This window comes from Musa acuminata, chromosome BXJ3-5, assembly GCF_036884655.1.
Source record: "Musa acuminata AAA Group cultivar baxijiao chromosome BXJ3-5, Cavendish_Baxijiao_AAA, whole genome shotgun sequence".
Classification (NCBI taxonomy): domain Eukaryota; kingdom Viridiplantae; phylum Streptophyta; class Magnoliopsida; order Zingiberales; family Musaceae; genus Musa; species Musa acuminata.
In genome coordinates, this window is record NC_088353.1 from 24,203,562 (window position 1) to 24,217,797 (window position 14,236).

Consider the following 14,236-nt stretch of genomic DNA (forward strand, 5'->3'; position numbering starts at 1 on the left):
CTTGGCCTCTTTCCGTCCATGCACTTTCTCGCCACTAGAGCTTCGGCGGCAATGTACTGGTTGGCGCGCTGGAGCATCTCGAGGATGGTTGAAGGCGACTTCTCGATCAATGACCAAAAGAACCTTGATGGCTTCAAACCCATCAGAAATGCCTACATGATCAAAGAGGGATGAACGTCCGGGAATCCCCGGATTTCAGTGGCAAAGCATGCCACAAACTAAGAGAGCGACTTGTCTTCGTGCTGGGACAATGCGAGCAAGGTGGCCATGGAAGGCTAGGGTCGCACATTGGTGAGGAAATTCTACTCGAACTCCCTTGCGAGCTAGTCGAAAGACAAGACCGAGGATAGGCGTAGCCCGCTGAACCATGCTCATGCCGGTCCCCTGAAGGTGGTTGAGAATGCTTAGCACATCAAGGCATCAGAGGTACCATAGAGGGCCATCTGAGCCTAGAACGTGACGATGTGCTCTATGGGATTGGAGCTGCCATCGTATGTCTCCAATACCGACAGTCTGAAGTCGAGGGGCACAAGCTTGTCCTGTATTTCCTGAGTAAAGGGGGATCCGCTCGAGCTGCCTTCGCTCGACTCACCCCGCAACTTCTGGAACTCACGTTGGAACTCGTCTAGGTGTTGGTTGACCCGAGACAACTAGATCCTGAACAAGTCATCCGTCGAGTCGGATGATATGTTGTTAGGCTCATAGCGGGGCAGAGTGATTTGGCAGGGTGTAGGTATTCTCTGCTAGGGCGGACCTCTCCGGTCTATCATATGCTCTCGAGCTTACCCCGTCCCGACCTGCTCCCTACTTGGCCTTTGCTGTGTTGGGTCGCTTGGGGGAGCCGCTAGTTGTATTATCTGGGGGATGAGTGGGGCGATCGTCTGCATCATCCCCGCTATTGCCTATACTTGCTTGGTCAGGCTGAGGAATGCCTCGGGCGACACAACTGAGGGTCCTGTGGTAAGTCCGAGGGGTGACAACCCCGGGTCATTGAATAGGCGCCAGCAACGATCTAGCATAAAGGTTGGGATCCTCCCATCTCGGAGGACGAGAAGGGGCTGATCTCCAGGCCCGATCGAAGGGTGGGCAGCCGGTGGTTCTCCCTCGGGAGAGCCCCTGTGAGATGCTCTTACGACATGGCTCTCCTTATAGCGCTAAAAATATTTATGAACTGATGTGTCGTGGCTGATAAGTCAGCACGACCTGGTTCACGGGTCAATGTCGGGAGTCTTCAACCGAGTGGGCTAGTTGCCGAGGTCGTTCATGCCCTCCGGACGGGGTGCTGGCGTCGGAATGTTGAAAGCGCCTCTTTCGATTGGGATGGTCTCACCTTGGGGAGATCCGCTTTCTTGCACAAAAGGCCCCCGTTGAGTTTTTTCTGATTGTGGCCCCTTTGACGAGCAAGTCAGTGGTGGGTTGATATATATATATATATATATATATATATATATATATATATATATATATATATATATATATATCTCTCTCTCTCTCTCTCTCTCTCTTTTACCTTCCTTTAGGTCGGATGCCGGTCAGGGGTTTCTATACTACTGTACGAGAGTCGGTCATATGCAGGTTTGGCATGATGACTGATCCTCGAGAGGTGAGATGGTACGATTGTGCGGTCGTCGTCCCTTAGCACGCAGAACGGTGCCATGCGGCTCCGTCCTGGGCTTTCTGGGATGGGACGTACCGAGCAATGCCTTGGTACAGATTCTAACTCGGCAGATGGGGGGTGCTCCTCTTGCTGACTTGGCTGTAGTGTGGCATGGCGTCGGTCATGACGTGGCCTGGATCCGAAATATACCTTATCAGCAAGCACGCGGGCAATGACGCTAGTCATGGGCACCGTTGGTGAGGGCGCTGCTGGCGACGGGCGACTGCAGATGGGGAGCCGCATGGTGTAAAACCCTCGTGTGGGTGGGCGGCGTGGGCAACTGCGTGAACGTAGTCGTGCGATGGGAGAGGACACATGCAGGGGCCACTAAGGGGCCGTTGAGTAGTTGACTTTGGTCAACATCCTAATTGATTCGCCCAAATCCGACTCAATATTAAGTCAATTCTCACGGGTGTAAATTCACAAAGAGGATAAAAGAAGTTATTATATAATCCAAGTCAAGTAAAAGAAGTTATTACATAATCCAAGTCGAGCAAGTATATTAGAATGTGATTCTGTTAAATCCATGCCATAAACTCATCAAATCTATTGCTGCATCCAAGTAACTTGATGCGTATCTTGGCCAAGGCAAATTATGTATATATTCCATGTTTCAAGTGACAGATGGACTCATGACGTTTATTGTTGCATCTAACTCTTAAACTTCAAGCATGTCAATCTTGCAGCGACAACATATATCTCACTGCATGTCCTTCCTTTTGTTTGATTATGGATTGAGGGATATCCTTTTAGCTTTCTTGTGCTATCACGAAAGCTTCTCACACCAATTAGATTTGCAAGAGTAATCTCACATCTTTAGGCAATCATTTCTTCCATTCTCTCTCTCTCTCTCTCTGATATATATATACCCTATGTAAGGTTCATCTGCATCACGGAGACTTAACTACAACACTACAAGAACATTGCACTTCGTCATTGTAGACTATAGCATGTGCTCTTCTTCTTTTTCTTCTTCTTCTCATACGATTCCAGCAGCGCTGGCCATCTTCTTAGCCTTGCTTCTCCATTGGTCTCGCGCGCAACTGAGCCCCTCGTTCTACGACATGACATGCCCCGGCTTGTCTGACATCGTCCTCGACGTCGTTCTGCAGGCGCAGATCTCGGACCCCCGGATGCCGGCGAGCCTCATCAGACTCCATTTCCACGACTGCTTCGTTGATGTAAACTTTCCTCCATGGCTCCATATCACCATTTCGACGGCTCCCACCTGTGTATAAGCTGTGGTGGTTGATTGGTGTGTGCAGGGGTGCGACGCGTCGGTGTTGTTAGACAACAGTGACACCATCGTGAGCGAGAAGGATGCGGTCCCCAACGCCAACTCCGCTCGGGGCTTCGACGTGATCGACGCCATCAAGAGCGCCGTGGAAGAAACATGCCTTGGAGTTGTCTCCTGCGCTGACATCCTCGCTCTGGCAGCTGAGGCTGCCGTAAGCCTAGTGAGTCATCTCGGTCATCTCGGTCTCGTTCTTGCTTTCCTACACATTGATAGATGACTACTTTCCTGCACCTTCTTCTTGCAATCTAAAAGGAAGAAGAAGAAGATGATGTTGAAGAAAAGAAAATTGATGAAATTATAGAATCGATTAGGGTATTGTAGAGCAAGTTATTTATTGTCGAAGCTGCTCAGAGGTTCGATGGGTCAACCATACCATGTCTTGCATAAAAGAGGCGAAAGAATAAAGAGATGAAGAAATAGTGACCAAAGATACAGATGAAACAACAAAAGATGCGCGTCACGGTATATAGATGTACATATAATATACGAAGAAGCCATAGCAATACTGAGGACTATATTATTTCCCCATGATGAGTTCTAGAATAATATTTAATTTCACACTGTACGCAACTCATATTTTTCTATTGAACACATACCTTTCTGTTTGACCATATTTAATATATATCTCCCAAAAAAAAGTTTTTGAACAGATAATCGATGTGTAACTCTCATTGCTATTCATATTGATCAGACAACTATCATGTGATGAAAAGAATATATTAATTAATTTTTTATTAAAATTAAGTGTTTCCGTAAATTGTTTTTCATGCCATTTAAAATCTAATGAAATCATAAGCCATTTAAAATCAACAATAATAAGATATTTTGTAATTCTTTTCAAATATAATATTAGAACAAACATTTTTGTATAGATTCATCTAACATAAATCAATAAATGCTTATAAAATATCAAATAATTATCCACATCGTATGTTTTTATAAATTGTCCACTTATAAATCCTTTTACAATATTTTTAAATAATAAAAACTTATAATTCATATAAATTATAAGTATTTATAAATTTTAAAATAAATAAATATTTATTTTGGAGAATAAGTATTTATTTTCGAAAATGGTAGTTAAATATTTAACTTAAAATGATGTATAACAAAACTGTAATAAGTATCTTTTCTCATGGCCGCGTAAAACTGCAACCTATAAGAGTCTTGAAAACAAAAACACAAACTTGTTACTTGATTTTTCTTGGAAAGCAAGAAAACGGTGACTTGCATGGAACAAAAACGTGTCACGTTTCCAAAAAGGCTTCTCTTCTCATCAGATAATGATGATGATAACACTCATCCGGTGATAATTACCGGTTCTCAATTGTATATAGTAGGATAGTATACTGTTGCTGTCTAAGGTGCTGTGTCCTTTTCTTATGATCGACTCAGTTTGTAGTCTTCTTCTTTCTCTCTCATCAATGATAACATACCGTTCATCCCCCATTAAAACGTTATAGTAAGCTTGAAAGAGAAGTATTTCTTCGTGTATCCTTCTTCTTGCGCTCAACAGTCCGGAGGTCCATCATGGGAAGTGCAGCTGGGAAGAAGAGACGGCACCACCGCCAACATATCTGGCGCCAACAACCTCCCCGGACCCGTCGACACCCTCGCCGTCCTGCTGTCCAAATTCGCCGCCGTCGGCCTCGACGACACCGATCTCGTCACCCTATCAGGTAAAGAACCTTGAATACCGTGACATTAATGCCGCTCATCATCCTCAGCAAGGCACCACCGCTGCTACCATGATCTCATGTACCCAGGAGCCCACACCTTCGGGCGTGCGCAGTGTAAGTCCTTCGCCGCCCGCCTCTACAACTACAGCGGCACGGAGAGGCCAGACCCGAGCTTGGACTCCGCCTACCTGGCCCTGCTGCAGGATCAATGCCCCGACGGAGAAGACGGGACTAGCCTCAACGATCTCGACCCGACCACCCCCGACGCCTTCGACGGCAACTACTACTTCAACCTTCAGAACGGGCAGGGGCTTCTGCTGTCGGACCAGGAGATCTACGCGGGCGCCGGAACGGCCGCCATTGTCGACGGCTACGCAGGTGACGAGAGCGGCTTCTTTGAGAGCTTTGCTGCGTCGATGATCAACATGGGGAATATTAGTCCACTGACAGGGAGTGAGGGGGAGGTGAGGCTCAACTGTAGGCAGGTCAACGCAAGCTAAGTTGCTGGGAATTGCAGGTCTCGTCATGGCTGCTGCTCCATGAAGTTCTGTACTGCCTGTTGCGTCCTATGTTTGTTACGAGAGTGCGGAGATGATTTCATGTTTGAACCAATCTAAACTCTTGATTTAGTTGAATACTATGATCAATTATTTTAAATTGACTGAGGGGAAGACTCGTGACAAAAGAACGAACGCAGTGAATCAATAATAGAACATAAATAAGAAAACTTGATATAAAATCTATGTGGTTGAACACTCCTTGTATGGAGCGGAAATCATATTATAAGTTTTAATGAGTCAGACAAACCCAATCACAATTTTACTAATATGTCCTCTCAAATCTCAAATAGATCTCGAATTTTTCCATCTCTTCTCTCGAACTCTCTGTATTTACTAGAAAAATTATCATCTAAAAATATATGAAATATTTATAATACTTAATCCATACTTAGACTTATATGAAGTTTATATAATACTTATTTCATACTCTTAACTTTCTATCGTCGAACAACCTTAGTTTTAAGAATTTAAAAATACTTAAAAATCTCAATAAAAGTAAGAAGTTCTTATTTTAACTATTAAATTCTGTTTGTATTAAGGGTGAATTCTTGAAAAAAATCCTTTTTTTGGGTTTATCTTAAAAAATGCATGCATTTTTAAATTTTTTTAACTTTATCTCATTTTTGCATAATACCCGAAATACCTTCGATCACATTTTTTTTTCTCTCTTTTTACGTGGATCGATCCATACGCCCAACTGGTTTTTTTACATTGTGTTATAGTATTTCTAGCAATATTACGAAAACACCGTAACACAACAAAAAATAATGTTATCGTGCAAAAAATATTGTATACACTATAATATAGTATTTATGTACTATGTTACGGTGTTTTCCTAGTATTACTAAAAACACTATAACATAGTGTAAAAGCTTAGTATTTTTTATAAGTTTTTAAAAAAAATATTATAGTGTTTTTTTTGTTAGGATCAAATCTCGAATTTTGATGATGAAACCAATTAATAGTATTTATCTTATCTATGCTTTGAGTGACGCAGAAAGCTTCAATCAATGAGAGAAAATTAAAGCAGCAAGAATCATGTTGGGTTGGAGAGGAACATGTTAAAAGATTAGACGTTGAGCCGGTGGATCGGTCGACGTATCAGCAGAAGGTTTCAGGTCATGGGTTCGGGCATCAGGCCAAGAAGAGCGAAAATTATGCTAAGAAAATCGAAGTTGTGGAGGTCAACTAGCCGATTGGACAATAGGCTGCAAGAGAGGATGATGCGTTGAAGAATCGAACGAGGCATCGATGAACCAATGACATGTCGGATAACATTTGATTTAGCTTTGTAATAATTATCAAAATCAAAGTAGGTTTTAGGCGAAATTAGGTTGGAATTAGGCCAACTCAATTAGGAGCCAATTGGGCCCAAATTTGGGCTATATTAGGCCAAGTAAAAGGTCCAAATAGTGACCCAACAGTTGAAACAATTGGTGGCATAGTCTCCGAGATTATGTCAGAAGGTGGTACCGCCAGTATGGGTAGTAGTATCGCCTAGCACAAGCCGTGGTACCGCCAATACCCCAAAAATCGGGGATAAGACACTTTTAGGGTCCAAGTTTGAATTCACTTGAGGCCTATAAATACCCCTCTCATCCTTGGTTAACACGCAAGCACAAAGAACTTAAAAGTGAAAAAATGCTAAGCAATAACTTGAGAGATCCCCTCCTCTGGTCTAAAGTTTAGAATTCTATTTATGGAGGAGTGAGTGCTTATAAAATGTTATCTCCTAAACCCGTGAAAGGGAAAAGAGAGGTGTAAAAGGGTAGTTGATCTTCGCCCATTGAAAGAAGATCGTTAGTAGATGCTGGTAGCCTCGATAGAAGAGGAATCGGGAGTGGATGTAGGTCACGACGATCGAACCACTATAAAACTCAATTTGCATTTCTATTTGTACAATTTACCTTTACTACAAACTACTTTACTTGCTTTACTTTCTCATTACATGCTTCCGTATGCTTTCAAAATTAAGCATTTCTAATATCGATTTTTATCGAAACGAAGATTTTTTAAACCGACGTCATTTTTATCCGCTACACTAATTCACACACCCCCACCCCCCACCACCCCCACCCCCCCGCCTCCCTCTTAGTGTCATTCTTTATCCTAATAGTTGGTATCAGAGCCACGTTTTTTCTCGTTTGGTTTAACAACCAAGAGAAATGACTCTTTTCGACTTTCAAGAGGTCACTCTATCATTCGTCCTCCTATGTTCAATAGGACGGACTACACTTATTGAAAAACTCGAAAGAGAGTTTTCTTGCTTTCATTGAATCTCGATTTATAGAATATTATTGAAAAAGGATTTCAAAAGTCTTCTATTCCAATAAACGATTGGAATGATTTGGAGAAGACTTTCTCTTTAAATACCAAAGTTATGAATGCTTTGTTTTGTGCTTCGGATAAAACTGAATTTAATTGAGTTTTTATTTGCGAAATAACTTTTGACATTTGGTATACACTTAAAATCACACACGAAGGCACTAGTAAAGTTAAAGATTTAAAAATTAATTTTTTAATGTATGATTTTGAATTGTTTCGGATGGAACCAAGTAAGACTATTGGAGACATGTGTTAGGATCAAGAGCACTACGAGGGGGAGGGGGGTGAATTAGTGCAGCGGAAAACTTTTATTAGTTTAAAACGATGTTTGTACGATGAAAGCATTTTCGATGAAAACCATTTCGGAAAGGTCTCCAACTTAAGATCAAACAAAAGTATAGTTGAAGTAAAACAACGGAGGTAGTTTGCAGTTAAGATAGAGAGTATAATGTAAATGCAAACCGAGATTTAGAGTGGTTCGGTCAATCTTGACCTACATCCACTTTTGGCTTCCTCCTCCAATGAGGTCACTGACATCCACTAGAGGCCTTCCTTCAATAGGCGAAGGCCAACTACCCTTTTACAGCTTTACTCCTTTTGATGGGCTTGGAGATAACCCTTACAAATTTCCACTCCTCTATTGAATGATCAAAATTTAGAAGAAAATAGGGAGAAGAACTTCTAGCCTTTTACAACACTTTTAAGCTCTCCAATTATCAGAATAAATGCAAGCTTTCAGTGCCCTTTCATGCAGGAAATGGTGGGGTTTATATAGGCCCCAACTGGTTTAAATTTGGAGCTCAAAAGTGTCATCTCCTAGATTTCCGGGGTCCTAGCGGTACCATGTCCAAAACTGGGCGGTACTACTGCTTGACACTACTCGGAGATCGAGCTCAGGCGGTACCACCGCTTGACTTTGCTCGGAGACTGAGCTCAGGCAGTACCACCGCTTGACAGGGGTGGTACCACCGCCTGACTTCGCTCAGAGAATGAGCTTTTGGGCGGTGCCACCGTCGGCCCTAGCGGTGCCACCACCGACTAGGGAATCTGGGTCCGAATGGGCTGATCCATTTGGCCCAATTTGGGTCTATCAAGGGCCCAATTGGCCCCAAATTAAGTTAATGGGATCACCTCCCATTTCTAACTTAATCTTTATGCTAACTACGACATTTAAGGCATTAATACTGTAACTCGTGTTCCGGTGCGTCAATCGCTTCTTCCGACGAGCTTCCAGTGAACTTCCAACGAACATCCAATGAACCCTCGGTGATGCTCCGACGGACTTCCGGCAAACTCCTGGACTTGCGACAATCCTCTTGGCAAGTTCTGACGAGCTTCTTTGGCAAGCTCCTAGACTTCTCAGATTTTTTCTTGCAGAACCTTCGATAATCGTCCGGACTTTCGTCGAACTCTCGATACCCCAACGTGATCTTGGTCTTGACTCTAGCGCAACACCTGCTGCATGTCTTACTGCCATCATAGTTAATCATGCACACTTATCTCAACATATGGATTAGATAACCAAATGACAATTGACTTCATCATCAAAATCCGAGATTCAATAATCTCCCCCTTTTTTATGATGGCAATCAATTGATGACGGAGTTAACATTAACTCCCCCTATCTATATGCCATATTTAAGATAAGTGCTAGTCATAGGTGGCCAATAAGCCAATCACGTGAGTGATGGTACATGTGACTTGATAAAGAATCTTTTTACTTATTATATTTTGGCATATATCACTTTATAACTATTGTATATATATATATATATATATATATATATATATATATATATATATATATATATATATATATATATATATATATATATATATTATGATTTCCTTGGATTTATGTAATGGAAATCGGATCGTGATGAGATCACGATAATGAGATCGATTCACCTTTAAACACATATCCTAAATAATCCCAATCATAGGTTACTCAAGAGGGACATCGTGATAACCGGACAAACTAGTGTGCTGTATACCCGTCCATATGATGGATGCAGCTGGTCTCATAGCTGCTCATGTAGGGACATTAGGGATACAGTATAGGTGCTCATTGGAGAATGAGTTCACTGATTGATCCGCCTACGGAATGCTGGATGGTTGATGATGCCATATTGTTAGATAGTGATTCTGTAGTCCTTGTGGTATATCTGGTCCTTAGACTTGAGACACCAAGGATATCCTGTATGAGTGCTCCACTCTTTGATACCAGACTTATAGGTTTGATTATCCCAGATCTAGTATAACTGGTCATTGGGAGTGGTAGTCGACCTTACGAGGGCTATTGAGTGTCGATAGAGGATCATCCACTCTTGGCGTCATGAGAGGAATATCCCATGTGTTCTTGCTTAGAAAAATCTCTGGCCAGGATCATTCGGGTTGAGAGAGAAAGAGTTCTTCGAGAGAATCTATTAGAGCGAGACTCGAGTAGAAACCGTATGAGCCTGACAACACCATGCTCAATATACGGTCTTAGGGATATTAGATGGATGAGGGACTATAGGTACACGGTAACTGAGGACAGACAGGTCCAATGGATTGGATTCCCCTGTATCGTCTGGGGACTACGGCGTAGTGGCCTAGTACTTCCGTAGTCGATGAGTCAAGTGAATTATTACAGAGATAATAATTCATTGAGTTAGAAGGAGTTCTGATAAGTATGACTCACGGCCAGCTCGATATTAGGCCTAGAGGGTTGCACACATATGGTACGCATTGCGATGAGTAGAGGTTTGGAGCCTTTGCTGGAGCCTTTGCTTGCCTCTCCAATACCCACTAGGAGAGGACCCATTAGGGTTTGACAGGGGATCTCTATAAATAGGAGGGATTTAGAGCCTCATAGGCTGGAACCTTTGCTTGCCTCTCCTATTCTCCTCCCCTCTCCACCTCAGAGCAGGCCTGGAGTTTTGAGGAGCGTCATCGCAGCCTTGTTGTGTGGATCACCGCTAGAGAGGAGGATGCTTGACCTCCTTCACCCTCTCCTAAGGATCTGCAAGGAAACAAGGATATACGATCTCCCTAGGTAACACAATCTACTCTATACGCAGTTTTAAGTTTCGTGGATTTTGCGCACCAATCTTTGCACGACGACGAACATCTCTTTGGGAATTGGAGATTTTGTTTTCTTATTCTTCCACTGCGCATGTGATGTCGCCCCCAAGATTTCCCAACAATAAGTCATTTTTGAATTCAAAACCTTTGAATTCAAGAGACATATTGATAAGTTAAGTTCATTTAACCTTATCAATACTCCCATCATGATTCCTTTCATGATGTATCTCTCTGAAAATTATGTCAAGGCTTGACATCTATTTTAACATCTTACATTTCAAATATGAAAGATAGCAATCGTAGTAATTTATTATATGGTAAGATATCAACATGTAAAATTATGATGTAAGCTCTTGATATCTTTGTTATGAACTGAGCGGCACTAAGAGGGGGGGGGGGTGAATTAGTGCAGCGGATTAAAACTTCGGTTTTAGAAAAATCTTTCGTACGATAAGAATGGAACTTGAAAAGCTTAACTTGAAAGCGTATTCTTAAAGTTGCGCAGCAAAGGTAATAAGGAACTAAAGCATGCAAGAAGGTTTGCAGTAATGTAAATAGCAATAATGAAATACAAACCAGAGATTATGTCGATTTTAGAGTGGTTCGGTCAAATGACCTACATCCACTTGCGAGGCCCCTCTTCGATGAGGCTCCCACCTTCCACTAGCAAATCTCTTGAAATGGAAGGGTAAATACCCCTCTTGCAATCTTTTACAAGTAGTTCAACCGCTTACAAATTTTCAATAAGAAAGAAGGAGGAGAACTCTCTAGCAAATTGAAAACAAGACTTGCTAAGACTTTCTAAGACTTTTCTCTCAATCAAATGCTTCTCAAAAATTGTATTCTCAGCTGAGACTTGAGGGGTATTTATAGGTCTCAAGAGGATTCAAATTTGGGCTCCAAAAATTTGAATTCTCTTATGTTCCCGATGCTGGCGGTGCCACCGCCCAACGCTTGGGTGCTGGACGGTGCAACCGCCCAGCCCAAGAGGTGTCACCGCCCAGCTCTCGGGTGCTGGGCGGTGCCACCGCCTAGGCCAAATCAGCTCACTGGTTGGGCTCCAAACTTGGCCCAAACCAGTCCGAACTCGGGCCCAATTGGCCCCTACTTGGGTTATAGGATTAACACCTAATCCTAACCCTAATTAACATGCTAAATACGAATTTAAAGACATTTTCTAAGCTATTACAAAGTCCGTACGTTAAGACTTCTTCCGACGAGCTTCCGACGAACTTCTGACGGTCTTCCAATAAACTCTCGAAAACCATTCTACGGACTCCCGGCAAGCTCCTAGACTTCACGATTTGATCTTGGCGAGTTCCAACGAGCTTCTTCAGCAAGCTCCGATCTTTCTCGGTGAGCTCCGCGAACTTCCAACGAACCTTCCGGCGAGCTTCCGAAAAACCCTTCGGCAAGCTCCCTACTCATTCTCGGCTAGTTCCGGCAACATTCCCGACGAACCTTCGGACTTCCGTCGAACTCTCGAACTCCCAACGAATCCTTCACGCTTGACTCCGACACTTTGTTTTGCTTTATGTCTTCGTCGTTATCATAGTTAATCCTGCACACATAAGCAAAAATCTACTCCGATCTAGACAATTATTATAAAGCGAATTGACATTCTATTGCCCGGCACGTCATTGGTTGGCGCTTTGTCCGATTCTTCGGCGCATCGTCCTCTCTTGCGGCTTGTTGCCCAATCGGCGGTTGACCTCCGCAACGCCGATATCCTTGGCGCAATTCCGCTCTTGGCCCGATGCCCGACGTCCGAAGCCTTCTGCCATCCAATATCCTAACGTGATCTCCTCCAACACAACGTCAATTCCTCCTGCCTTAATTGTCTAATCCTGATCGAGTAGACCTGCATAACTCAAAATGCAGTTAAACATAAACATAATTATCAATTGGTTTCATCATCAAAATATGAGATTCAACAATCTCCCCCTTTTTGATGATGACAACCAATTGATGACGGAGTTAAACTTGACTCCCGGAGTTTAAACTTGACTCCCGGAGTTTAAACAAACTCCCCCTATCAATATGTCATATTGATAGAACCTTGAATTCAAACTGAATTCAAGTTATTGCAATATTCATCATGAATACTTGCAACACGTCATTATAAACTCATTGATAGACTTATGCATATCATGTCATCAACATACTTCTCCCCCTTTGTCATCAACAAAAAGGAGAAGTACAACTATTCTTTGTGTTTGTAATATAAGTTCAACTCATTCCATGAAAAACATAATATTAAGTTTTATCATCATGTAGTTTTGAAGCTAGAAAATTTAACAAGTAATGTGCTAGTCATAAGTGCCCAGCAAGCCAATCACGTGAGTGATGGCACGTGTGACTTGATACAGAATCTTTTTGCTTATTATATTATGGCGTATATCACTTTATAACTATTGCATAAATGCATATATATTGTGATGTCCTTGGATTTGTGCAATGGGAATCGGATCGTGATGAGATCACGATAATGAGATCGATTCACCTTTAAACACATATCCTAAATAATCCCGGTCATAGGTTACTCGAGAGGGACATCGTGATAACCGGATAGACTGGTGTGCTGTATACCCGTCCATATGATGGATGCAGCTGGTCTCATAGCTGCTCGTGTAGGGACACTAGGGATACAGTACAGGTGCTCATTGGAGAATGAGTTCACTGATTGATCCGCTTACGGAATGCTGGATGGTTGATGATGCCTTATTGTCAGACAACGATTCCGTAGTCCTAGTGGTGTATCTGGTTCTTAGACTTGAGACACCAAGGATGTCCTGTATGAGTGCTCCACTCTTTGATACCAGACTTATAGGTTTGGCTGTTCCCAGATCTAGTACAGCTGGTCATTGGGAGTGGTAGTCGACCTTACGAGGGCTATTGAGTGTCGATAGAGGATCATCCACTCTCGGTATCATGAGAGGAATATCCCATGTGTTCTTGCTCAGACAAATCCCTGGCCAGGGTCATTCGGGTTGAGAGAGAAAGAGTTCTCCGGGAGAATCCGATTAGAGCGAGACTCGAGTAGAAACCGTATGGGTCTGACAGCACCATGCTCGATATACGGTCTCTGGGATATTAGATGGATGAGGGACTATAGGTACATGGTAACTGAGGACAGACAGGTCCAATGGATTGGATTCCCCTGTATCGTCTAGGGACTACGGCGTAGTGGCCTAGTACTTCCGTAGTCGATGAGTCGAGTGAATTATTACAGAGATAATAATTCACTGAGTTAGAAGGAGTTCTGACAGGTATGACTCACGGCCAGCTCGATATTGGGCCTAGAGGGTCACACACATATGGTAGGCATTGCGATGAGTAGAGGTTCGGATATGAGATATCCGACGGAGCCCTTGTCTTATTGGATGCAGATCCAATACCCACTAGGGAAAGGACCCATTAGGGTTTTTGACACGGGATCTCTATAAATAGGAGGGATTCACAGCCTCATAGGCTAGAGTCTTTGCTTGCCCTTCCTATTCTCCTCTCCCTCTCCACCTCAGAGTAGGCCTGGAGTTTTGAGGAGCGTCGTCGCAACCCTGCTGTGTGGATCACCGCTAGAGAGGAGGACGCTTGACCTCCTTCACCCTCTCCTAAGGATCTGCAAGGAAACAGGGATATACGATCTCCCTAG

The 14,236-nt window shown here is 42.9% G+C and overlaps 1 protein-coding gene across 1 annotated transcript; it reads left to right on the forward strand.

The window, feature by feature from the left end:
- The first annotated feature begins 2,556 nt into the window (after positions 1-2,556).
- LOC135638608 (peroxidase A2-like) lies at positions 2,557-5,294 on the forward strand. Its single transcript, XM_065151804.1, has 4 exons — positions 2,557-2,838; positions 2,923-3,114; positions 4,471-4,633; positions 4,721-5,294. Exons 1-4 carry the CDS (start codon positions 2,608-2,610, stop codon positions 5,131-5,133), a joined length of 999 nt encoding a protein of 332 aa, XP_065007876.1. The 5' UTR covers positions 2,557-2,607; the 3' UTR covers positions 5,134-5,294.
- The last annotated feature ends 8,942 nt before the right edge of the window (positions 5,295-14,236 follow it).